A 25,396-nucleotide genomic window follows, 5' to 3' on the forward strand; every position below is an offset into this window, starting at 1 on the left:
CCCCATCGGTGAAGGTCACGCCGGGGCGGCGGCCGCCGGGCAAAGCCGCGCCGCGCTCCCCCCCCCCCTCTAGCCGTCCACCGGCGAGGGGCGGGCGCACCGGGGCTCCGTGCGGCGGCGATTGGCTGTCGGCGGGGAGGCGGGGAGCGGCGGGGCCGCGGCTGGCTGCAGCGGCGGGCGCGGAGCCCAGAGCGGGCGCGGCGGAGCATCTTCGGGCACCGCGGCCCCGGTGCGGGCCGCCTCCCCCGCAGCTCCCGGCCTCATATGGGCGGTGCCGGCGCCCCAGCCCCCGCACGCCCGTCCCGCTCGGCGTTAGCATGGGCACGGTGCTCTCCCTCTCCCCCGCCGCCTCCTCGGGCAAGGGCGGTGGCGGCGGGGGGCTGCTGGCCGAGAAGGCGCCGGGAAGGGTGCCGGGCAAGGGCGAGAGTCGGCTGAAGCGCCCCGGCGTGCTCATCTCGGCGCTAACCTGGAAGCGGCTGGTGGCCGCCTCGGCCAAGAAGAAGAAGAGCACCAAGAAGGTGACGCCGAAGCCCGGCGGCGGGGCCCCGGGGGGGGCCCCGGCCCAGCCCGACCCGCTGGTGGTGCAGCGCAACCGCGAGAACTTGCGCAAGTCGGTGGTGGGGCCGGCCGACGGTGCCAAGCAGGGCCCGCTGGCCGTGCCGGTGCCCACGGTGCCCTCGGCGCCGCAGGAGCTGCACCCGGGCTCCGGCGGGGGAAAGCCGCCGCCGCCACCGCCGCCGGCCGGCAGCCGCCCCCCGGGATCCCCGCGCCGCGTGGTGGTGCAGGCGTCCACCGGCGAGCTGCTGCGCTGCTTGGGGGACTTCGTGTGCCGCCGCTGCTACCGCCTGAAGGAGCTGAGCCCCGGCGAACTCATCTCGTGGTTTCGCAGCGTGGACCGCTCGCTGCTGCTGCAGGGCTGGCAGGACCAGGGCTTCATCACCCCGGCCAACCTGGTGTTCGTCTACCTGCTGTGCCGGGAAGCGCTGCGGGGCGAAGACATCGGGAGCCAGGCCGAGCTGCAGGCCGCCTTCCTCACCTGCCTCTATCTCGCCTACTCCTACATGGGCAACGAGATCTCCTACCCGCTCAAGCCCTTCCTGGTGGAGGGAGACAAGGGGCGCTTCTGGGAGCGCTGCCTGGGCATCATCCAGCGCCTCAGCGCCAAGATGCTGCGAATCAACGCGGACCCGCACTACTTCACGCAACTCTTCCAGGACCTCAAGAGCGAGGGCGAGGGCGGAGACGGGTCCAAGCACTGGACGATCAGCCTGGACCGTTAGGGAGGTACCAGGCCCCCGGCGCCGGGGGCGGAAGGGGCCGCGCACCGAGGGGCGGGGGAGGCGAAGGACTCTCGGATTCCCCCCCCTGCCCCCGCATCCTCCTCGCCTTCCCCCTTCCCCAGCCGTCAGTTCCACGGAGACGCTGCTTGGACCCTCCCTGCTCCGGATCCGGCTGCCCTCCTCCCCCGCCTCCGACCCCAGCTGGGGGCTGCGCTCCGGAGCACCGAGGCGGCGGTGAAGACCGGGGAGGGGGAGCGGTGCCACTCCCACCTTCGCCAAGGGGGGGAGGGGGAGGCTGCGGAGGAGCGGAGGCTCCTGGATGCGTTTTCTCTAGAAAAAAGGGGTGAAAAAATGGATGTGGGGGCCGGGGGCAGGAGGGCTCGGGGTGGGGGGGATTTTGGGGTGTGGTGGGTGCCCCAGGTAGAGGGTGCATGCGAATGAGTCCCTGGCGCGGGCAGGGCCAGCCCGCGCCTCCGCGGCGCTCCCGGCGCTGTCCGTGGTGCTGGAGCTGCCGCGCCTGAGCAGACAAAGGCGGGGATTGCGGGCACGGCTGGGGGGGTTTCTGTGGGCGATGCCTTCCCACCCCCCCCCACCCCCCCGCCCACATGTGATATATGGGTCCCCTCCCCCAGCATGGGCGACGCTGCCCCTCACCCCGCGGGAGCCTCCCGCATACCCCTTTGTTCGAGCCGCTGGGTGGGGGGGGGGGGTGCCCACGCCCCTCCCCTGAGGCAAATCCCCCCGTGTGCCCCACGAAATAGGGGGTGATGCCTCCCCGTCCTTGGCTTGCTGCGGGAAGAGGGGTCTGTGCCAGAGGAGGCCTAGGGTGCCCAAACAGAGGGGCCTGCTATGGGGGGGGAGGGGGGGTCTCCTCTCCTCTTGCTTTGCTTCACTGGAGAATAAAGAGGTGGCCTGGATGGGCCTGGCGGTGGCTCCTGGACTTGCTGGGCTGTGGGGTGCAAGGGAAATTGGGGTAGCACCCCAAGCTCCTGGTCATGACCCACTGCTCCCCTAGAGGGATGGGGGGCCCTGGTCACCAAAGGGGTTTTAATCCCTGGTGTGAGTTGAGGGTCAGATTTTCACCCCTCTTTGTGCCCAAGGCCAGTCCTGGTCCACCTGAGTGTCTCTTGGACCCTTGTGAGTTCTTCTGGCCTCCTCCATTCCAGATGAAGATTCCTGATGTCTGTCTGCCACACTGAATTTAAACAGGATGCCGCAGTTTATGTCACCTGCTTTTTTTTTTTAAATTTAATTTTCTTTTTCCTGAAGCTATGCCCTCCCTCACCTCACTCCTCCCTACCTCTGCTCTGCAGGGCCTGGGCTCCCTTTTCCTGGCAGCAGTAGGCTGTGGGAGCTGTGCTGCTATCCCTGTTACCAGCCTTGTGCTTCTGCAGACCTCCAGGGAGAGGGGTGGAGCACGAGAAAGCTTTGCCTGTTTTTAAAACTGGTTGCTATGCTTCAGGGTGCTGAATTTTCCAGGACTTCTTTAGCAGAAGCTGCTGCACCTGCTCTCTGGCTGGGGTCTGCATCCAGGGCTTCACAGCCCCTCTGAGCCAGGCATTTGGGCTCCCCTCTGCTGGGAAGAGCTGTGCTGGCTCTGCAGGTCATGGAGGGTAAGCTGGATTCTCTCTACCTTTGTGTGCATCAGCAGAGCTGCTAATTAGGCCCAATCTGGCTCATTCAGCCAAAGCTGTGCTGCCAGGAAGACAGCACAGATGTCCCTGTGACGGGGGCTGACCTGGCAGGGCGCTGTGCAAGGCTTTTCCGTGGCTGTGCAAACCCAATGAGACTGATGCTGCTCCTGTCCTCCCTCTCCGTGTGGGTGCTCTTGTCTGTGCCTTTAGAGTGACATTCATGTGACCTTGTGGTGAGCTGTCTGGGCCACAAGGCATTCCCAACCCACCCCAGCTTTGGCCATACCCACATCTTGTCATGGGAAAGGTAACTTTGGCTTCAGCTGGTGGAATTGGAGTCTTACATCTCCTATGGGGCTGCTGGGAGAGCCCTGACTCTCCCACACCAGCGTTTTGCAGAGAGGGAAACTGAGGCACAGTGGGATGAATACAGCAAGGTAGTCTGCATCACAGGGTAATACCTGAGCCATTGGTACCAGCTATTTCCACCCTGAGCTGTGGTGTTTGTCCTGTGATTTCTATTCCCAGCTGTAGGGCTTTATGGAGTCTCCTCCCAGAGCCGAACAAGCTCCCAGCACTGGAGGATTTTCCCACCCTACATATCTCCTTAGAGACACTCACAGGGTTATTCCAGCTTCAAGCCCCAGCCTTTTAAGTTGCTTCCAGCTGCAGTGAGGCCATGTCCTTCCCCTCCTCCCTTGTGTTTCATTGATTAAGAGTCCTAGGCCTCACTGGGGGATTTAGGAAGAGCTAATTGCAGACTGGTAATTGAAGACAGCTTGGAGTCTCTGGAAATGTCAAGGAATGAGAGAGGAGCTTAGATGCTCCCATGCATTTAAATATGCATCATTGGCTCAGCCAGAGCCTTACTGGGGGGAGGGAGGGAGGGAGGCAGGCATGTCTGGTTTTCCCTATCCCAGAGGACCTTGTAGAGCTGCTGGGGGGAGCAAGGCAGGGGTAGCACTAATCTTACCTTGTCTGGGAGCTTTCTGCTCCCCCCTAGGCAAAGGAGAGAACACAAGCAGGGTTGGGTACTGAGGGTGGGAATCTCAGGTGAGGGAGCTTAGTTTTCCCCTTTTTAAAACTGTGATTTGACTTGCCAGACTCTGTGCTGCTGGATGATTGATGGTCTGGACTCAGGAGCCAGCTGTTGGACAGCAGCAAGGGGAGTGGAGAGAGCTCATGGCAAACTTGTGGTCCCTACAGCGCTCCCTGAGGAGCAGTGAGGGACTGAGACCCTCCCCGGAGGGGCTGGGTAGCCCCCTGTGCTGCCACATAGCCCAGCAGCATCTGGGGTTGCAGGGATGGGAGGATTCACACTGGGTTTGGGACTTGGAGGTAGAGCAACAGGGCCAAATCAGTGGTCAGTCACTGCAGGGATCCAGGTGAGGGATCCCAGTACTTTCCTAATTTGAAATTCCTCCAGCAGCAGCGCATCTCCTGTCCATGCCTCACAGTGGGTGCCTCACTGCTCCCCATTGCAGCAGCAGAGGTGGGATCTGCAGCCTGCAGTGGTTCAGCCCCTCCTGCCCCAAGAAAGTCTCTGCTCAGGCCAAAGAACCCTTATCTTCCTTCCAAGGGTGCATGGGGCTCTTAGATGCACTCTGGGTGGCAGTGGGTCCCAAGGATGCATAGTCACATGTGGGAAAGGGAGTTTCTGCCTGGAGTCAAGGAAAAAGCTCTGTGGGACTTTTCTTGCCTGACTGCTCTGTCTGTGAAGCAAGCTCCATGGGCTGGATGAGCTGGCCATAGCACTGGGGCAGGGAGGGTGACAGGCAGCTGGAGCAGCCAGCCTGGCAAGCCATGCCTCTTCCATGTCAGACAAACATGGAAAGCCATGGTTTAGCTATTAAGAGTTGTCATCATCCCCGAGAATGACTTGGAGATGCTCCATGGGAGGAAAATGTTCTGCATGATGCAGACCCAGCACCTGCTTGGCTGCTGAAGAACCTGCCTTGGCCCAGCTTTCTGCACAGGCCTTTCCTCATTTGCCTGCAAGGATGCTGGATGATGTTCCTCGAGGCAGATGGGAGTGGGAGGTCTCTCTTCTGCCTCTGTGGGAGCCACTGGCTTGTGGCTGCTGCTGCTCTGTTGGAATGGGGATGGCTCATGGGGGCAGGGTCACCTCTGGTCACCTCCCTGCTCCGTGGCACTTCAGTCACAGCTGCTCACAGGGGCCTGGGGGGGAGCACGTGGGCAAAATGACCCAGGGAGATGGCAGCAAGGGCAGAGGGTGTCAGGGCGTCCCAGACTACATTGGCTGATGAGATATTTGTGCTCAGGAAGGGGCAGGATGCTGCCACAGGGTCTCATCTGATGGACGACACATCCAGGTTGGGGGGAAGGCTGCCAGAGCTCTGCCTGTGCCTAGGGTGGCCCAGTGGCAGACATGGAGTGAGGGAGGTGGGATGACAAACAGTTTGGTTCCCACTGCAGCCAAAGCACGGCCTGTGGCATTGCCTGGCTGATGTGTTTGGGAAAGAGGAGCACAGACTGGGAACAGCTCAGTGCCAGGAAGTTGGGCAGGCGAGGAAGAGGAACTGGCTACCTTGGAGCCCTGCTGTGATGGTTGATCCTTCTGCCACAGAGCCTGGCAAAGCAGAAGGCTTTAGGCTGGGTCATTACCTCCAGCTCACTGAGAGCTGAGCGTGGAGGTTTCCCTGTGCTCTGTCCCCTGCCTGTCTCACAGTCCTTTGTCACTTCTGAGGACTTAGCTCCTTAGGGAACAGCCAGGCAGAACCAAGCTGTGACCCAGGGCAGATGTGGGGAGTCTGCCCAAGGAATGTGTCTCCCCTGGCTGGAACAGAGACTGCTCCCTCATCAGAAGGCCTGCATTAGAGCATAATCTGGCATTAGTGCATTAATCCAGCCCTCCTGCTACTCAGCTCCTGCCCTCAGCAAAGTCCACACCAAGGTCTCAGTGTACAGCTGGGCAGCAGCAGCACCAGGACACTCTCCCTGGCCATGCCTGATGGGCACCAGAGAGGAGGTGGCAGCAGGGACAAGGTTTGAGTTTATGGGGGCACTACAGCCCCAGCCATCAGCACATTGCCAAGGAGAAAGCATCTTCTGGAAGCATCACTGTTGCTTTCTCGGAGGGGCTTCACACGGGGTTTGGAGCCTGGCTGCCTGCACCTGCAGGCTCTGGCTGAGCCACACTAAGTCACGAAGCACTTTGCAGGGAGCCAGGCCAAAAGAAGGTGGTGTCTGGAGAGAGGATGTGAGTCAGCAGCTCGGGTGTAGGGGGCTGAGGAGCCAGCGCAGCTGGGATGAGGAGAGAAGGAAGGAGGTGGAAATTAGGAGAGCTGGAGAGGGTGTAGGAGTGGGCAGGGAGGCAGACTGTGTCCCCCAGGGCAGACTTGGCCTGGCTGTACTGCAAAGGTTCTTCCCAGCATGAGGAATGAAGAAAGTGGCATCATGACTTCACTAAAATAGGAGAGGAACTAATCCATTCCCCCTCTGATACATTACGGGGGCTTGGAACATTTTGGAGGAGTTGGAGAGGTCCCCCTGTCATGCTGGCAAGAGGCTGAGGTCAGGGCAGCCCTCTTGCCAGCTGAGCAAAGCCAGATACAAAGATATATTTGTTGGCTTGTTTTTATTTTTTTTAGGAGGAAAGAAAAAATCTTTCTTCCTTTAATCACAGGGCAGCAGAGGAAGCTGCTGGGCCATGTGCTCTGTTCCCTCAGTCCTCCCAGCACAGGCTGAAGCCCTTTGGGACTGTGTTCCCCATCTCACCCTACATAGGGCACCCAAGGACTCCCCTCAGGTAGGCTGGAAGCCCACAGGTGCACTGAGTGCAACTCTCAGCCACATCAAATGGGCTCCCCACCAGCTGGTGTACCCCACAGCCACACACGGTGCTCCCCCCTCTGCCCCCGGGGCTGGGCACCCCTGCTCAGGGCCAGGGATGATGTTCCAGGAGGAGCTGTGCTGGGCTCGGCCCTGCTTGCCCATTGGCAGGATTTTGCTGCAGTCTGCTCCGAGCCCGTGGTTTTGGTGACTGAGGAAACCTGCAGAAAGCAGCACTGCTGGTGGATTGGGTCAGACAGGGTTCTGGGGAGGGGGAGGTTGGGTTGGGTGAAGCTGGTGCTCTGTTCAGCCCTCCGATAAGCTCAACGTGTGAGGAGAGGTGGCTCCCAGTGGGGCCTGGGGATGGGAGCATCCCGAGTTGCCATGGTGACAGCGGCTGCATCCTCAGGCAGGCAAGAGCATCGCTGGTGCAGCCCCGCATGGGTGTTCCCCCCCTTCCTTCCTGGCTGCCGTCCCCGGGGAGAGCAGGGCTGGTGCTCGGCTTCTGGCGTTGCACCCAGGGGACAGAGCAGTGGGACGGTGCCAGCTGGGCTCGGAGCAGAGCGAAGCGAGCCGCCGCTGCAGCCTGTTGCACCGGGTGTGTGCGGCCGCCCTCCCTCCCCCGAAAAGGTAAGTCCCCCTTTTCCCTAGCGTGTCCCGCCTCCAATCCATCAGAGATCTGGGCTGCAAGATCGGGCGTCAGGTGAGGCCGGACTCACCGGGGCTTCCCTGGAGCAGACCTGGCAGAGGGACGGGAAGTGGGGAAGGGAGGAGCTACTAGTGACCCACATCCCTTAATCCGCGTCCTGCCTTGCGTCACGCAGTTACCTAAGCCCCGAGGCGGGTTCCCCGGCGAGGGCATAGCCCTCTGCCCCGTCTCCGAGGTAGCCCGTTGTGGCCATTTCCCCCATTTTGCTCTTGCGAAGTGAAACTTGGGGGGCTAGGCATGTCTCCAGCCTACCTCGGCGCTGGTTGCGTAGGGATAATTACTCCTTTTCCCTTCACTTCACCTCCTGCTGTGCCTGGGAACCAGTCTGTGCAACACCCTGGAGGTAGGGACAGCCCCCTGCCCAGTCCCTGCAACTCCATTCGCTCTCACGGGTTCTGTGCCAGCAGCATCAGCCCCCCCACTTCACAGCCTGAGCCCTCCCCGAAGGACACACTGACATCAGATCCCACTCCCTTAAGCTGATTAGGGCAGTAAGGATGCATTGGAGCAGATGCTGCCAAGGCTGTGAGAGTGACCAGGCCCTGGAGGGATGCAGATGGGGCAGCATGGAGCCACCAGATGTGGGAACTGCTGGGATCTGAGACATGAAAGGAGAGGAGGTGGGGGCTGACCACTCCTTCCATGGGCTGGGGAGTTGCATGACTCCCCCTGCACAGCAGGTTTGATCCCTGTTGCGAGCCTGGGAGCCTGAGAACAGCATATGTGGCTTTTCTGAAGGGGAGTCTCAAGTAATCCAGAGGTTTCCAGCTCTGTCCTCTCTCCTGGGGATTGTAAGAACCAGAGGTGACACCTGGAGAAAAGATGATGCAGACAATGGCCACATCCTTCCCACCCCAGCCCTGAAGGTGTTCTGGCTCAGATGGGAGAGGATTTGCTGGGTGGTTCCCCCTCTCACCAGCTCCCTTCAGACAGGAGAGGACACAGGTGACAGCACCTCTCTGTTTTATTGAACACCAACCCCACCCCCCTGCCAGTGCGGAGCTCAGCGTGCCCAGCTCTTGTGTATCCACTGGGCCAAAGTCCTGCTCCAGAGGATGGGGGCAGCTCCTTGAACCCAGGGGGAGAGACCCAGGGCTGCCCCTTGATGCCTGGGGCTCCCAGGCCTGCTGTCATCCCTTCTTCTGCTCCACCACCCACACTGTCTCGTCCCTGGGGATGTTCCCACTTATGGAGGGTGTCCCACCAAGCCCTGCATGTGAGAGGCTAAAGCTGGAGTAAAACTGGAACATTAATCTAGGAAGTGATGAGCAGGACACCGGCTCATGTGCAGGGTGTCAGGGACTGTCTGAGGTGTGATCCTTGGGCACTGGGGAGAGGGCAGAGCTGCAGAGATCAGGATATGCTGCCTCCAGGCTCTGGTCTTGCCCTGAGGACTGGCAGCGAGCCCCACACTTGTGCCTGGCACCTCCAACCCCAGAGCCCTGCCCTGGGTCTGGGGTTGAAAGCATCTGCTCTCCAGACCATGGCTTCTCCTAAAGTCTGAAGGAAGTCACCTTCAGGCAGCAGGTATAGAAGGGATGGAGGAAACAAAGCCTTTGGAGACAAAGGTGAGGGGACCAAGTGGTCAAGGAAGGTCCCCTTTCCTTGTCCCTGCTCAGTGGGACCCTCACTCATGGACACAGCTGCCCTAGGGCCCCAGCTCCTGACTCCTCTCTGCAGGGAATGGGGAGGGCAGGCACAGGCTAGAGGCAGAGCTAAGGACACACATGGCAGTGGCAGCACATTGCAAAGGAAAGGTGGGGCAATGTCCCTGCAAGGAGAGGAGCCCATGGTTTTTCCTTCCATTCACACCCTGCTTTAGGTATCCACATCTGTTCCCAGGATCACAGATACTTCCTCATCTTAAATTTAGATGGCTTCCCTCCTCCAGCCACCCACATCAGAGAACAAACCCAGCTATCCTGCAAGCACCCCCCATCCCCCACACCACAGCAAACATAAAAGGGGGCAAGTGAGAGCAGGGCACAATCCCATCCCACATCCCTCCCCGCTGAGCTTCCCAAATCCACAGCCCCACGCTGCCAGGGACATGGAGCATCCACGTGGCACGGCCGAGCCTCTAATGGTAATGGTTGTTCATGTTGTTGAGGTGGGAGGCTGCCATGGCGCTGAACGAGGCTGAGGGCTGCAGCCCATGCCCAGGGTAGAGGGACGGGCTGGAGCCAGCCCAGTAGGAGAAGCCAGCCGGTGTCACTCCCGAGGTCATGAGGTTGAGTTTGGAGATGCCCGAGAAGGGCAGCGGTGCCAGGTTGCCCTGGAATTTGTAGAGGGTGTGGTCGGGGGTGGTTGGCTGGCACACCTGGGCCAGCCCGTGGAAGTCGAACTTGTAGGCGTAGCGCTTGCCGTGCACCTTGGTCATGATGTTCTTGTCGTAGTAGTAGCGCAGCGCCCGGCTCAGCTTGTCGTAATTCATGTTGGGCTTGCTCTTCCGCTCGCCCCAGCGCCGCGCCACCTCGTCGGGGTCGATCAGCTTGAACTCCCCGTTGGTGCCTTCCCAGGCGATGCAGTTCAGGTTGGCCCGGTCCGAAAGCAGCTCCAGCAGGAACTGCCACAGCTGGATCTGCCCGCTGCCTGCAAGGCCGGGCCCCAGAGAGGTTAAAGCTCCCTCCCAGGGCACAAGGTGAGGGACAGGATGTGCCCCAATCCCCTTGACCCGCTGTTATGGTGCCCTCTCCCACACCCAGGTTTTGGCTGCACCTCATTGCATCTTCCATGCTTTAGAGACACAAAAGATGGTAACAAGGTTATGTCTCCTTTGCAACATCCCAGCCCCATCCTGCACCCCCAGATATGAGGGGATGCACCTTGAGATGGAGCAGGAGTGCTCAAAGGTCAACACAGGTTGCAGCGGGTCTGGATCCAGAGTGTCCCCATCCCTCCCGCCCACATTCACACACCACTGAAGACGAACACCTGCTTGTTTGTTTTTGTGGGAGGACGTGGCCTTGTTCTTTTATCAGTAGCTCCAAGAAGGACCTATCTTGGCAGAACTCAGATCCATCCCAACACAAGCATTCCCTGCTGCCATGTCTGCTGGAAACTGGGCTGGTCTCAGAGCCCCTGCTCTAGGGACACTGTGCCCTGCACAGATGTCTCCGTGGTCAACTCAAGTCAGGGAGCAACACTCATCTGAGCTACACCACAGAGAGGCACAGACAAGTGTAGGGGAGGGAGAGATGAGGACAGAGCATGGCCTACTGTGGCTTTGAATCAGGCATCAATGATGTTCCTCATTTCTGGAGGAAAAATGTCCTCCCTGAGTCACAGCCATTGCACTGCAGCTTGCGCCAAGGAGTTCCCTTGGTGGGTGCCCGTGGTGCCCCTGTGCCAGGCTGGGCACACACTGGAGCCTGGCATGCCTCAACACGCCCATGGTGAGGCACAAGGACATGCTCCATTGAGTCTGGCCAGAGGTCATGAGAGGAGAGGGAATCTGGACCTTTGGGCAAGGAGCAGTCCTACTGCTGGGACCCGGCCACCCTGCGAGCAGCCCTGCGCTTACCTAGGCACCCCACTGCCTCCTCTGAGCAGCATCCCCCGCACATCCCTGCTCCTGATGCCAGTCCTTGCAGCACAGTCTCTGTCCTGAGCACAGGATGTGCCTTTGCAGTTATCCCTGTGCTCTTCTAACATTATTTTGTCTAAAGGTGCTTGGATCCTATACAGAGGTTTAGCACCCATGACCACAGCAACAAGAAGTCCTACAGCTCTGCTACTTTTCCCACAAAAGAAATCTTGTTCTGCTTGTTTTAGACACACCTGTGTTATCTGGTTCTCCCTGTATCTTGCTCTAGAAGAAGCAGGGAACAGCCATTCCCCACTGATTCCCATTCCACCAAACCCACTCAGATGACCTGATCCAGACAGCTGAGCCCAGGTCTTTCCAAGGTGTTGTAATTCCTGATTCCCCATCCTGGGACCAAGGTGGGGGATCTCTCCTCCCTAGGGTGCATCTGCAGCCCTTGCCTCTTCTCCATCACCACAGCCCCCACCCTGGCCTCCAGCTATCTCCCACCCGTGGGTGTTCCACTCCATGCAAGGACATCAGGGAGGTCTTGGGGGGTGCATCTGGGTGGGATGGTGAGGCTCAGTCCTGCCTGCTGCATGGTGCAGAACATGATAATGCACCTGAGAGCTCCCTAAGGAAACATCCAGGCATCCAAAAAGATCCCTCTCACTGGAGCAGTGTCTGGGCAGAAACTGCAATGCAGAGGCAAAAGGGCTCCCCCAGTTCCATCTTTCTCCCCCTCCCACCACTAAACCAGGGCTCCATTTTTCCTGCTCAGAGGAGTCCCTGGTCCCTGCCTCCTAGCAAACAGGCAAGCTACATGGCCCAAACACTACAGTGCTGGCCCCTGGATGCCCAGTGCTGCCGCGCCCCCAAGCAGGCTGCAGGCTGTTCCTGGCCGGCACTGGGGGCTCCAGGCTGCGCCCTGGCCAGCGCTAGCCGATGCCCGTGACCCTTGCACGGGTTGTTCCAGAGGGATGGCTCCGGTTCCCGGGGTCACATCACTTTCGAGCCCTAGCCCTTCACTGGCAGCTCCCCCACGAATGATGTCTCAACTCTCCTCTCCACTCGCAGGAACGGATCTCCCGAGCCCGGATTAGCCCGCCCCACTCCCGGGATGGCTGGCAGCTGCCTCCCGTCGGATGTCCCGGAGCTCCAGGGAGACCGGAGTTAGGACCCCGCACTCTCCCCGCTGCGGGGCTCGGGGGAATGCGTTCCCCGCTCCTCTCTGATGCCACGGACGGGAGCTTCCGACCGTCGCGGTTGGCCGCTGTCCCCGTGGGAACTGGCGGCGGGATGCTCCCAGCCGGAGGCACTCGCAGCGGCAGGGAACGGGGGCTCCGCGGTGGCCGTGACCTGCAAGAGCAGTGCCCGGCAAAGGACGGGAAAGGGTCTCCGGTGGATGCTGGGCGGGAGAGAATGCGAGTGCCCCGGGCTCCCCGCTCCGTGCCGGCCGAGGGGAGCGGGGCCTGTCCAGGGGAAGGGGCAGAGATGCTCTTACCTTTCTGCACGCCGGGGCTGAGAGACCCCCACGCCTGGCTCTTCCCGTCTTTGAACAAAGTTTCCCCGACTGGATCTGGGGGAAAAAGGGAACGCGGGTGGTGTAGAGGGAGGGCTGGAACCAGGCGGGACCGCGACACCCCAGCGCCCACCCGCGGGCAGCGTCCCCGCAGCCCCCGGCCGCTCCCCCTTGCCTGCCCCGCCGCCGCGGCGAAGCCAGGAAACGCGTCCAGGAAAAAGGAAATCCGATTTCCGACCCAGCCGGGGAAGCTTTTAAATACGAATAGACGATCCCGTGGGCTGGGGTAGGGAGGAGAAAGGGAGTGAGGGAGAGAGCTGTGGGGCAGGGGGAGAGGGAAAGGAGGTGGGTGGGTGGCAGGATGGGTGACAGGAGCGGCAGGTGGAAGCAAGGATGTCTGTCGGCATTTGGGGAGTGGACTGCTGTGGAAAGGAGAGATAAATGGACAGATGGATAGAAGGAAGGAAATGGGTGAATGGATGGAAAGACAGAAGAGACGATGGTGAGTGGGTAGGTGGAGGAAAGAAAGTGCGAGAGATCAACGGATGGAAGGGCAGGTAATGGATAAGATGATGGGAAAACAGGCTGATGGAAGAGATGTTGGGTGGATGAAGGGGTTGGCTGGTCCCAGGGATGGAAAAGGGGATGCAGGGACAAGTGGGTGGGGTGGAAGAATGGATGAAAGCACAGGCAAAGGGTGGGTGGGTGGGGGGGGTGGGTGGAAAGATGGGTTGGAAGAAAAGAAGGGTGGATGAAGAGATGGAAGGACAGGGTGATGGTGGGTGGATGAAGGATAGGAAGATGAGTGTGCAGGTGTGGAAAGCTATGTGGGCAGCTGAAAGGAAGAAGGAATGGATGGTTGTGGTGCTGGAAGGCAGGAAGAGAGAATGGACAGAGGGAGAGGGGATAACAGGGTGGGCGCTGGAAGGAGATGGGGCAGAGGAGAGCCCCAGGGCCTCAGCGGGACAGGGTGGGCAGGGGCTGGGTGCTGTGCGGTGCACGGCGCTGCGGTGGGGCAGCGGCCGAGGGATCCGCCCGTACCTGGCAGGTACATGTTGAGCAGCAGTGGCACCGCTCCGGTGCCGTGTCTCATGGCAGCTGTGGGGGCGGCCCGCGGGCTGCATGTTTTAATATTCCTGCCCCTATTATTATTATTATTATTCCACTTTATCAGGGAGCAGCTGATGGCGAATAAATGGCAGCGGGACGGGCAGGGGACGGGCAGGGGCCGGGGGAGGCGGGGGAAGGGGGAGTTTCCAGGCAACTCGCAGGGGCTGGGGCCCCGGCTCCAGCAATTTCCTCCGCTGTAATTAAAGCGGGCGCTGCCCCCCCCTCCCTCCCCCCGCTATCGGGCCCGCATCAGACTTTAATCACGGCCGCGGGTTTCTATGGAGAGCGGTTCGGGCCGCTTCCTGCCTCTTCCGCCTCCTTAACTCTTCGCAAACACGGCGCTGACATCCCAGCTGGGAGCGGGCCCGGCCACTGCCTGGAGACCGCCCGGGCCCGGCCTCCCGCCAGCGCCTCGCTTCCTGGGCCGCCGGTCCCCGGCAGCGCCTCGGAGCCCGCACTCGCGGCACGGCACCGGCAGCAGCTCCGGCACTGCCGCCCTGGCGCTGGCCCTCCGAGCCGCCGTGCTGCTGGCCCTGGGGGTCCGCGCCTGCCCCTTCCCCAGCGCCAGCATCATCAGCACAGTCCTGGGGGCTCCTTGCAGTTCGCAGAGCCCTGGGGGTGGGCAGGTGAGTCCACACCAGGGCCCTCCACCTCCAGGACAATGTCCATGGGGCTCCTTTGCAGTGCCCAGAGTTTAGGGGTGGGTAAGTGCATCTCCAGCAGTTGGTGGCAGCAGGTCATCCCGCAGCTCTGCCACCTCCCTGGCTCCTCTGTGCTCTTCTGAATAGTCCCTGCCCCAGGGAGAGTTAAGCCTGTGACCGCCCCCACAGCACCCAGCCCTGTCCCGACCTGCTGCACATCTTTATTAGGATCCACAGAAGCTGGGTAACCCCCAACACCCACACAAACCAGGATGGGCCCATCTTCATCTGCTTGTCCTGGGCAGTGCTGGGTACATTCTGAAGACAGGAGGACATTTCATGGAGAAACTTATGATGGAGAAAGGTGATACCAGCTCCAAAAACCACATCTGGCCAGGTTTTTCCCCATCACCCATGGCCCCAGCTGTTATATGCACTTGTGGGGTGCTGTCAGTCTCTGTCCCCCAGGTCAGGAGTGGACCCTCCACAGGATCCCACAGCTTGAGGCAGCCAGGCAGCGTGCCAGCAGCTGTCACCAGTTCTACTCCATGAGTTCAACACTGTACACCCAAGCTCACAACTTCTTCTGTAGTGTTTCATTGATGTCTGGCAAAAGGATGAGCTCTCATGCTGGATTTAACTGCCTTTCTGGAAAGTGAATATTACAAGATATGAACCTAATGGAAATCAGGATACAGCCATGCCAGACTCACAGTTTTTATTTATACTGCCGCCAAAATGTGCCTGCCCTGCACAAGAAGCTGCAGCCCAAGGGGAGCGATGCTCAGTCGGGGTGGCACAGCCCAACAGAGCTGCTGTCTCCTCTTGGCAGGGGATGTCCAAAGGGTTTAGGAAACAGGGGGTCCCTTGGTTACTGAGCTCCACCTCTGCTCCATGTGCTCCCCCCCTGCTTTCCATCTCCGTCATGGACAAAGAGAAGATGCTGGCAAGGGGACACATGAGCAGAGACCATGGTATTCCCCCAGAAATTCCCCACCAATCCTGTTTCGAGGTGACAGCCCTTAAAAAGCTCCTCTTCCCCCAACTTGTCTCCTGAGCTCCCCTGAACCTCTCAGTGGGGTGTCCAGCCCTGTACAGTCCAGCAGCCCTGGCTGCTGCCTGCATCCCTCTCCTCCCCAGCTCCCCAAGGTGCAGCTCTCCCAGCAGTGGCTCCGCAGCCTCCCAGACTTGCTTTCGCTGCCTGAGTCACTGAAACAAACCACAGGCAACGGAAAACAAGCCCCAGAGACAGCGGGGTGAGGTGGGGGCGTGCCTGACCCACCAGCCCGTCCTCTTCTGGCAGCCCGGGTGACCATGATGCTCCTGCAGCAAACTGCAGGGTGGAGGGCATGGAGGGGGGTCGGGGCTGAGGGACAATGCTTCAGCCCAGAGTGGGGAGGAGGTGCAGTAGGGATCAGAATCAGAAGTAGGCTTAGGGCTTCAGGAGCTGGAGAAAGGGGTGCTTTGGAGGGCACTGGGGATGGAGACACCTGGGTCCCTGGGAGAGCCAGTGGGTGGGGGCCTTAAAGTGGGATGTGAGGGGACTGGGGTCTTTGAGTGATCTGGGGTCAGAGGTGTGCAGAAGGACAGGGAGTGTCAGATCCTAAGAGCTGGCAAGCCCTGTATCCATGTGGAGCTTTGGAGACCTGAGTGATGCGACCCCAGGTTCATGGGGGAGCTGGGGCAGACCCAGAGGATGAGGAAGGCAGGGTATATGAGAAATCCAGGAAAGAGGGGCCCATGTCCATGGGGTAACAAGGGACTGGGCTGTGGGTCTGAGGGGGATCTAGGAGATGAGGTTTCAGGTCTGTGGGGCTACTGGGGATGGAGCCCGGCCATGTGGAACACCCACCTGGAAGCAGCTGCAGGTCCCTCCTGCTGCAAGAGGCAGTCTGCCCCCCACCCCCCACTCCATGCTCTCCTCCCACCCGAGGTGGGGCAATAAGGACCCCAGGCTTTGCAATGACCCCCACAGCCCACCCCTACCCCCCCATCACAGCCCTGTGTGCGGGTGCCCAGGAAAGCTTCACCTGTGAGCCGGCGTTGTGGAGCGGAGCCGAGCTGACGTGGCCCTGGGCTGGCTGCGCCTGGCCAGGTGTGCCGGAATGTGTTTGTGCTGGGGGAGAGGCCGTGCGGCCGGGTGGGGTGGGGCCACTGGGGACACGGAGGAGACAGGGGCGGGCTGGGGGGCACTCTGCAACCGGGATGCCATGTGGGATGGGGATACAGAGGTGCTGGGTCTTCTGCACAGCAGCACTGGGGCTGGAAGGGAGAGGGGGCATGCAGGGAAACACGTGTGTGCTCAGGCGTGTGCAGCACACACACACACACACACACACACACACACACACACACACACATGCACATTCACCAGGGCTGGGGTCTCTGCACACTGCTGGGTGAGGGGTGTGCACAGACTGACCCCGCGTCAGCCTTCTGGGACACTCCCTTTCTCAGGGGCAAGCATGCTTTTAGTGGGGTGGGCATCAGGGAGCCCAGGCATCTGAGGCACTCAGAACTGTTCCAACATGCATCCATGTCCTGAGTGTGGGGAGACCCTTGGGACCAAAAGCCTGTGCCCCAGGAGGGCTTTGGGGTGCCAGAGCAGGATAGAAGACAAGGAGGAGGAGAGGACAGGAGGAGGAGAGGAGAGGAGGAGAGGCGGAGAGGAGGAGGAAGCAATGTGTTGGGTGCAGGGAGCACCTTGGGATGAGTAGCCTGCACCCCAGGAGGGTTCAGAGCCACATGGAAGAGGAGGAGGCTGGGAAAGGGTGCTGGAGGAGGAGGAGGAGGCTGGGTGGGGCTCCCGGTGTCCCGGAGCCGGATACTGGCACGGATATGCTGGCGTGGCAAGGCTGGAGGAGGAGGACACACACACCTGCGAGCATCAAGCCAAGCCCCCTACCACCTGTGGAACACTGCCCTCAGACCTCCTTCCCCTGCCCCTGCACAACCACCTCCCCCCCAGCCCCTCTGCCCCAAATCTGACACAACTGTGGCTGCCCCGTGTGCTGGCAGAGTCCTGTCCTGACCCAGATGACCCCTAAGTTCTTCCTCCTTCCCAGGCCCGCAGCAGGCAGGGACCCCCTTCTCTCTTCCAGAGGGGTGAAGAGGAAGGGGACCTTGAATTTTCACAGACTTTGTAGCAATCAATTTCCCTCGCATTGATCCTGGGAGGAGAACCCAGGGTACAACACTACTGGCTGCCTCTTTCCAGGGCACAACCCTCTTGGTGCTCTCTCCCACCTCCAGCGCTCTCTTTGCCCAGTAAGTTCCCATTTTCCCAGCCAGAGCATCACAGCAGTGGAACTGTGCATGGACGAGAGGTGGGGTGCAGAGAGCTCAGCCCAGGGTGGAGCTGGCCATGAGCCCAAAACTGCCTGGGGAAGGGGAAACCTCCCAGGTTGCCACCATGGTCCTCCCAGCATGGCACCCCCCTGAGGAGCCGAGCAGAGGCAGGAGCACTATTTTTTTTGACAAATGCCTTTATTTGCTACCGGATAGAGGTCTATTGCACAGCAGCCTGGAGGCTGCAGGGCACACAGCCCTGCCCCAGTTCAGTGCTGGACGCGGCGGATGGATTGGATCTGGTTGGTGTGGGCCTGGCTGCTGTATTCATTGTACTTCTTGAACTCGCCGTTCTGTCTGTCCCGCTCCAGCACGTACTGGTAGCCCCTGTATCCTGGGTACTGGTATGCCACCCACCTGCAGGCAGACCCTTGGCTCAGAGCCACAAGTCAAATCACCCTATCCCATCCCATCCCATCCCATCCCATCCCATCCCATCCCATCCCATCCCATCCCATCCCTCTGCTTGCCTTGGGAGGAGAGGGACAGAAAAATACCCAATGACTTGTATTTTCAAGGAAAAAGTAGCAGGAATGCATCCCTTCTTTGAGGGGGTCCCCCTTCCCCATCCTGGGGTTTAGGGAGGTGTTTTATGCAAGGAGGTGCTTCTGAACCTCTGCTCCTGGCACCCCCAGTCCCTGCCCCACTGGCTGCACTCACGCTCCAGCGTTCACTTTGATGGATGCCACCTCCTTGTTGCCCCAGCCCATGGCCTGCAGCGAGGGATAGTCGTCACTCAGCTCAAACTTGTGACCCTGGAAGTTCTCAGCCTCGTAGAGGATGACTTTGCTGTCATTGTGGTTCTGCGGAGAGAGAGAGCTGGAGGTCAGCAGGAATGGGTTGCCTTGCCCAGGAATAGGGATGTGGCATCAGTGTGACACACACCAAGGCACTTTGAGAGGCCTGGGATTGTGGGCAGCCTTGCTGCAATGCACGGGGATGTCCTTCCACCTGGCACCCCTCACTGGGACACCCCAGAACTGCCCCGAGGATGCTGCTCTCATGTCCCTGTGGTCCCAATGCACAGCTGTCAGTGAGAGTTAGCAGCTACAACCTCTGGACCCACACAGACTGCTACCCTCAGCATCACCACACTCCCCAAGGCTGCAGGAGGGTTCCAGGCAAGGCAGGATGCTGCGAGAGGTCCCTCAGCTCTGTGGGGCCTTTCTGGGTGCTGGACACGGTGGGGTTAATGGCTGGGACACTGAGTGATGCAGCACTGTCCCCCGTGCCCAGCCCCCACATGCATCTATCTGCACCGAGGAGCAGTCCTGCCAGCAAGGAGTGATCTTATCGCATCCCCTTTATTAAAGCCTGAACATATCTGCCTGGTGATTATTAAAAGTTGGGGGGGGACCCCCCGCTCGGAGGCGCAGACGTGCCGCTGCTGCGAGCAGCAGTGTCTCTGCAGATGGAGCGATAGAGCCGCGGCTGCCTGGGCACGCCGCAGCTCCCCGGGCTGGGAGGGGACGGGCCATGCACTCCGAGCATCCCTGCGGTCCCGCCAGCTCCTCTCTGTTCATCCCCAGGAATCAGGGCTGGGGGACAAGGCCTTGGGACCCCAGTCTGGCAGGTGGCTCTCCAAAGCACAAAGCAGAAGGAGCTGGAATTGTGGTTCAGGCCAAATTTTAGACCTAGAAAGCATTCCAGGATTTTTGCAGGGAGGTGGGAGCTGGTGGGTGCAGCTACTCCTCCACTTCACATGTATCTCCGTGTACACCTCGCCTCCTCCACCCCATGCCCCATGTAAGTCGTCCTCCAGTCTGTCCCTCATCACCTCCATGCTGGGCTACCTGGAGGAGGCTCTGCTTGCCCTGAGCCCTCCCTCTGTGGTGTCCCAGTAACTCACTGCGCATTTGACAGGCCGGAAGGAGAGGAGGTGCTCGGTCCGGTAGCCACTGTTCCCGCTCCAGGCCTCCCACCGGGGATAGTCACCCTTCTCCAGGATAAACTGCTGTCCCTGGTACTCAGGGTACTCAAAGCCTACCCAGCTGGAAGGAAGAGGAGGAAAACCCTCAGGGATGTGTGACACAGTCCCCAGGATCAGTCAGCTTCTCCTTCCTGGGCAGGGGACAGAGACATGCTGGCAGGTTATGGGTCTGTCACAGATGTTGGGGTCCTTGCTAGCAGCAAATGTCCCTTTTGAAAGTGGGACCCCTCTCCCCAGAGCCACGTCATTGCCTCCAACCTATGCCTTGCCTTGTTAAGGTCTCCCTGATTAGCAGATGGGAAAACACAAGGAGCAAAAGCAGGGAGGCTGCATGATGAGGCTGTGTCATAGCTGAGGAAAAACTTGGGTGCTCTGGCTCCCTAGCAGCTCCCAACAGTGCCCTGGGAGCAGTGGGTTTGCTGGAGCGGGGCGTGCCAAGGGGCCGCGGGGCCGGCGGGGCACTTACGGGCCAGACTCCACCTTGATGGAGCGGATCTTGCGGAAGCCGCGCTCCATGATGCTGGGGCACTCCATGAGGAATTCGCAGCGCTTGCCCTGGAAGTTCTCCTCCTCCCACACCGTGATCTTGTACTGCCCCAGGGTGTCCATGGCTTCACTGCTGGTCATACGGGTCGCTCGGCTGCTGGCAGAGCCCCACGGATCACCCCAGGGCAGGTGCCCACCATCAGCCCCCAGCCACCCTCCTGCCTGCTGCTGAGCCTGGGATGCCGGTGGCACTGCCCTCACACACCCCGTGTCACTGGCCCCTTGCCCTCCCAGGCTGGCATGGGGACATTTCCCATTCCCTTTCCTTCTGTGCTGAGGGATCTCTGTCCAGTGAGACCCAAGTTGCAGGGGGAATTTGCAGTGCCCCATCTCTCCATGTGATGTACCCAGGACTGCCTCAGTTTTTCTTCTCCCAAGCTCTCTGCCGTGGCTCCGGGAGTTGTCTGGGTGCGGTGGCACTGTACCCACTGCTGGGAGGCGGCGGTGACCGCAGCTCAGATGCGGGTGTAGCCCTGGGGCAGAGCAGCCCCGCTCCTCCATCCCTCCTGCCAGGGTCCCTCCTGCCCGCACAGGGCACCCCCGCTGTGCCACGCAGCGCCCCGCCACTCGCCCTTCCCCAGGGTGAGCGTTGGGTGGGGGGCTTGCTGTGGGGTGAAGGGAGCGGGGCAGCGCCGGTGCACTGGGGTCTGGGGGCTCACAGCCTGGTACTTACTTGGTCGGAGGGCAGGGCACAGAGGCGGAGGTGGCGGTGCCGGCGCCGGCTTTTCCTCTCGCCCTTTATAGGCGGGCGCTGAAGTGCCGATGGTGCAGGCGGCCAGGGCGCTGTGTCAGCAGGCAGGGGATGGGGGGCACGGGCTGCTCGCCCACCCCAGACTCTGGCTGTCCATTCCACTTAGGCAGTGTGGCGAGAGCGGCCCCCCCGCGCCCGGCGAGGCTGACAATGAAAGTGCTGGGCTGTGTTTGCGCAGGGGCTCAGGGCACAATGGGCAAAGGGCCTGACGCGCCGCTTTCCTTTCTGCCCCCGGACAATGTCCCCGCTTGGCCCAGGGATTAGGGAGCCAGCCTTTCCCAGGGCACCCGCAGCCTTTGCCAGGGTTGAGGCTGGTGGGAAGGAGGTGCCAGGGTGAAGTGGGGATTTACCATCTGGGAGCTGAGGGGCACTGATGTCCTCACGCTGGAACACGGGGCTTATCTGGGGCTGCTTCTGCCCCTCCAGGTGGGACTCTGCCAGCATGGGCTCCTTTTCCAGCCAGGCCCTGCAGGGATTCCTGTGCTGGCTGCAGACTGGGCACTAATGGACCCCAGTTAAAAGCTTGTAATGCCCTGAGCATTTTCCCTGGCTTGAGAAAGAGCTCCCTGTGCTCCCACTCACCTCCCGCAGGGGCAAGGGACACTGTGCACAGCAGGAGGGGACCAGCTTCGGGACAAAGCTGTGTCCTGCACCTGGACAGGACCAGCCCTGCCTGGGACTGCACCATGCCATGCAGCTATCCCCAGTGGCTCCTACGAGGACCTGGGATGGACGAGGCCAGCACGGGCTGGAAGGGAGGAAGAGTGCCCTGTTGAGCTGTGAAATCCTGGATGTCTAGGCAGCCGTGTTTCCTGCAGCATCCCTGTGTAGTCTGTGGTGAGGCTGGGCACCCCCCACCTTCAACTGGGCAGGTGCCATGCTGGCCACTGGGAAAGGGCCGGACCACAGCACCTCAAACCTTCCCAAGAAAACTCCAGCCCTTCTGGGGGTCCTGGGCATGAGGTCAACATCATCAAGAGACCCAGACGTTGTTGGTTATGGAGAAAGCAGTGTGAGCAGCTGGGGGTGGTGTTAGTGCCCCCGGCATCAACAAGAATAGGGGACTGAGGGGTGACAGCAAGGACGGGCTGGGGGCAGGACTCGGGGGGACCCCTTCGTGACCTCTCCACTGCTGGACGGCCCCGAGGCTCGGTGCGAATCCGCGCCGATGCCTGCGGGTCCCAGCAGAGGGTGCAGCCTGGCAGCGGTTGGAGCAGGCTCCAGCTCAGGGACATTAGTGGCCCTTGGCAGGGGACAGGCGCTGGGGAGACGACCCTCAGCTTGCGTTGCCTGAAGTGCTCCTAGCAGAGAGGACGAGACCCTCTTGGAGCTGTCTGGGGAAGCAGAAGGTGGAGGGAGGGATAGGGATGCTCGCTGGAGAAGGAAGAGCACCCCGGTGCAGCCTGGTGACCTGGGGACATCTCTCAAGATGCTGGGAGACAGTCTGGGCAGCATTTAGGGAAGCCATCACCTTGGCGAAGGTGAGGCAAGATGCAGAGCTAGTGCAAGTGCACTGCAGGGTCTCCCCGCGGTGCTGCTCCCCCTTGCCTGGGCTGTGAGAACAGAGCTGTGGGGCACTGGTTGGTTTGGGGAGGCGTGAGAGCAGCTGGGGACTCTGATGCGCAGGGCACTGCAGGGTGTATTACAGAGCCCCAGGACATGAGGCACCACAGAATACGTAGGATGCTGCCAGCTGTTATAGGATGTGCATGGGGAATGTGTGGGGCACTGTATGGTGTGCTACAGCCTCTGTGGGGCACTGAGGGTGTGCCACGAGGAGCAAGCAAGCCACTCAGCCGTCCCCATGCAACATTTTGCATAAAAGCACTGGAAGGCAAATGGTGCAGAGGAGAAACCCAGATGCAGACTGTGCCCCTTCCTTGTTCCTCAGCACATCATACTCACTGGGATGTGCTTCACCTCCTGCTTGGTGCATTCAAGGCAGCCACGTAGGAGCCACAGCCACATCAGGGCACAGGATCAGTGGGGTCACTCACAAGGAGCCTTCCCTGACTGCATCCCAGAATGCTGGTGCAGCCTGTCCTCCCTGGGCCATCTCCAGCTGGTCTCTGTCACCAGCCAGCATTTTCTGGCTAGGTCACCTGCAAGCCCCCAGCCACACCTGCCCAGCTGGGGACAGGGGCAGAGGGAGGCTGGTGTGGGGGCGGGCAGTGACTCTGCTCAAGGGCAGCTGCTAATACTGGCTGTGGGAGCTGCTTAGCATTCGCCCAGGGCCTCCTGCATAGGCTAATTTAATAAGGGCCCCTTGTAGCTCCCAGCTCAGCTTGTTCCCTGCACTAGCAAAACAGATCATGTTTCTCAGTGCCACTGGGCACAGCGCGGCAGCCCGGGGGCACGGTGGGAGCACAAGGTCACCCAAGTGCTCCCTGCCAAGCCCAGACCATGGGCCTGTACCCCCTGCCTTGGGCAGGTGCTGGTTCCAGGACAGTGCCCAGCTGGGGGAGCCGAGCAGGCTGAGGGGCAGCCACAAGAGAGGTGAGGCAGGTGCTGCCCAGGAATCCTGAGGCTGATGCCGTGTCTGTGGCAATTCACAGCTGTAACCATTGATGGAATATCTGGGCTGGCTGACCAAGGCAGCACAGATGTGTGTGGTCCACCTGGCTGACACCGTGGGTTGAGCCTTGGTCACACCCTGCAAGGACCTCTAGCTGCTCTCTCCTTCTCCCAGCCCTACTGGGGGCTGGACCAGCACTCCAGGGGGCTGGAGGTCTGGGGCTGGGCCCAACAGGAGCAGATGGAGCTGGTGCCGGCCCCTGTTTGTCTTTCTTCCAGTTGCCTGGTGCTCTGTTTGTTCTAGGGATGGCTTCCTGCTGTCAGGGCCAAAACAGGTGGCTTTTATTTGCAGGGTCTGGCTGATTAGATCGGGGTGGTGTGTCATTGCCCCCACACAGCCCCACTGCTCCCTTTCCCCTCTGCTTTCCCTCCCACCCTCGTTTCTGTGGGAAATCATCCTCCTCGACAAGGATGCAAACACCCTCCTTCTCTCTCCAGTCACCTTTGCTTCAGGGCTGCTCTGAACATGGCCACACCAGGACTGGTTAATCCCGGCCAAAACCCCTTCTTCCACCTGCTGAATCCTGGATCCCAGAGCCAAAAGGGTTTCTGGGATCCCCTGTGCCACTAGTCCCCTCAAGAAGCTTTGCTGGCCACATGAGCCGTATGTGTACAGCACACATCTGCCACAGAAGCCTCCATGCAGGCACTGCCTCGCACAGGGAGCCCTGGCACTTGCCAGCTGCCCCACAGGCACGTGTCCCCTGTGCATGCAGCCATGCCACCCTGCAGCCAGGAACCCCTGGGACAGCAGGAGCCTGGCAGGTGTTGCAGGGATTAGCTCCCACGCAGGTGCACACGCACACCGTGGGCTGCCAGCTGTTCTGTGCCACTGGCACCGTGGCCACCCCGGGCACGCTGCTCAGCCCTTCCTTGTGGGACTGTGGCTGCCCACTCTGCCCTGTGGCACCCACAGCTCTGGGGGGGCACCTGCAGCAGCCCTCTAAGACAAGGATACTCCCAGGGGCACAGCTTCACCCCATGCCACCCATTCACCACCTGAGTCTGGCTGTCCCCACATGGGGGTGTGCTCAGTCCCCACGAACTGCCAGGGGAGCTGTGGCCTCACCTGCCTGCTCCCCACTGTTCCCATGGGGACTAATCCCACCTGAAGGTCAGGGAGGCTCCGCCAGCTGCTTACCTCCTGCCTGTGGATTACAGCCTGGGTGTGAGCAGGTGGCAAAGGCTGCCTCCCCAGCTTAGCCCAGCCCTGGCAGGGAACTGACAGCAGCACAGAACCAAAAGGGAACCCAGGGTGGCATGTCCCTTTCAGCCTGAGGGGTCATACCCTACCCAGCTGGGGATGCCAGGCACTGGGGCAGAGGAGTCAGTGTCTGGTCCTCTGCCAGTGCAGATCCTGACCTGGAAGGGAGCCTGCTGGTGCCAGCCACTGTGACCTCCTGCTTGTTACCACAGGTGGCCTCAGCCTGGCACCTCCAGGGTACCCCCTATCTTCAGTGTCCTGGAGAAGCTTGCTGGTCCTCAGAGAGTCCCCAGTGCAGACCAGTCCCAGGGCTGCAGCGATGGAGACAGGGGAGCACATCCCAACCCACACCCAGCCTGGCCTGGACGCAGCTGCTGATGCCTCTCCTTCAGTACATTGTGTCATTTTGGAGGGATACCACGGGGCGAGCACAGCTTCCCAGATGCCAGCTTTACCTGTAGCAGCTAGGGTGTTGTCATCGAGGTGCAGCGGGCAAGATTAAGGCTGGCAGCCCCTGGCAGCCTCACAGCCAGGGGATACCAGCTCAGCTGGCACCTGGCCAAGGTCCCACTCCACCCCAGTGCTCCTCCACTGCCCTGTTGGCCACATCTGCAGTGGCAAGATGTGGCAAGATGCTGGCTGATGCTCACTCAGGAAGCAGCTGAAAAGGTTGGCAGTGGTGGGTCCCCTCCTCCAGCAGCTCTGAGGATCAGCACAGGCGGGGGCTGAGCCAGGCGCTGCCACAGGAACAGAACATCCTGCCTCAGGGCTCCTGAAGCCAGCAATAGCTGGGCCAGAAGCAGCAGCCCTGGCAGCCTGCTCAGTGTCC

The 25,396-nt window shown here is 60.7% G+C and overlaps 3 protein-coding genes across 3 annotated transcripts; 1 reads left to right on the forward strand and 2 right to left on the reverse strand.

The window, feature by feature from the left end:
* Window positions 1-317: 317 nt before the first annotated feature.
* On the forward strand, window positions 318-1,280 carry CDK5R2 (cyclin dependent kinase 5 regulatory subunit 2; the record flags this gene model as incomplete). Its single annotated transcript, XM_084209136.1, has 1 exon — window positions 318-1,280. The coding sequence occupies one exon, from the start codon at window positions 318-320 to the stop codon at window positions 1,278-1,280; it is 963 nt and encodes a 320-aa protein (XP_084065262.1).
* An 8,215-nt stretch (window positions 1,281-9,495) lies between these two features.
* On the reverse strand, window positions 9,496-13,556 carry FEV (FEV transcription factor, ETS family member; the record flags this gene model as incomplete). Its single annotated transcript, XM_084208926.1, has 3 exons — window positions 9,496-10,007; window positions 12,446-12,520; window positions 13,505-13,556. 3 exons carry the CDS (start codon window positions 13,554-13,556, stop codon window positions 9,496-9,498), a joined length of 639 nt encoding a protein of 212 aa, XP_084065052.1.
* Window positions 13,557-17,771: 4,215 nt separating this feature from the next.
* On the reverse strand, window positions 17,772-20,119 carry CRYBA2 (crystallin beta A2; the record flags this gene model as incomplete). Its single annotated transcript, XM_084209418.1, has 4 exons — window positions 17,772-17,919; window positions 18,223-18,365; window positions 19,412-19,553; window positions 19,959-20,119. 4 exons carry the CDS (start codon window positions 20,117-20,119, stop codon window positions 17,772-17,774), a joined length of 594 nt encoding a protein of 197 aa, XP_084065544.1.
* Between the last annotated feature and the right edge of the window lie 5,277 nt (window positions 20,120-25,396).

This window comes from Fringilla coelebs (genome assembly GCF_963513975.1).
Source record: "Fringilla coelebs genome assembly, chromosome: 7".
In the NCBI taxonomy this organism is placed as follows: domain Eukaryota; kingdom Metazoa; phylum Chordata; class Aves; order Passeriformes; family Fringillidae; genus Fringilla; species Fringilla coelebs.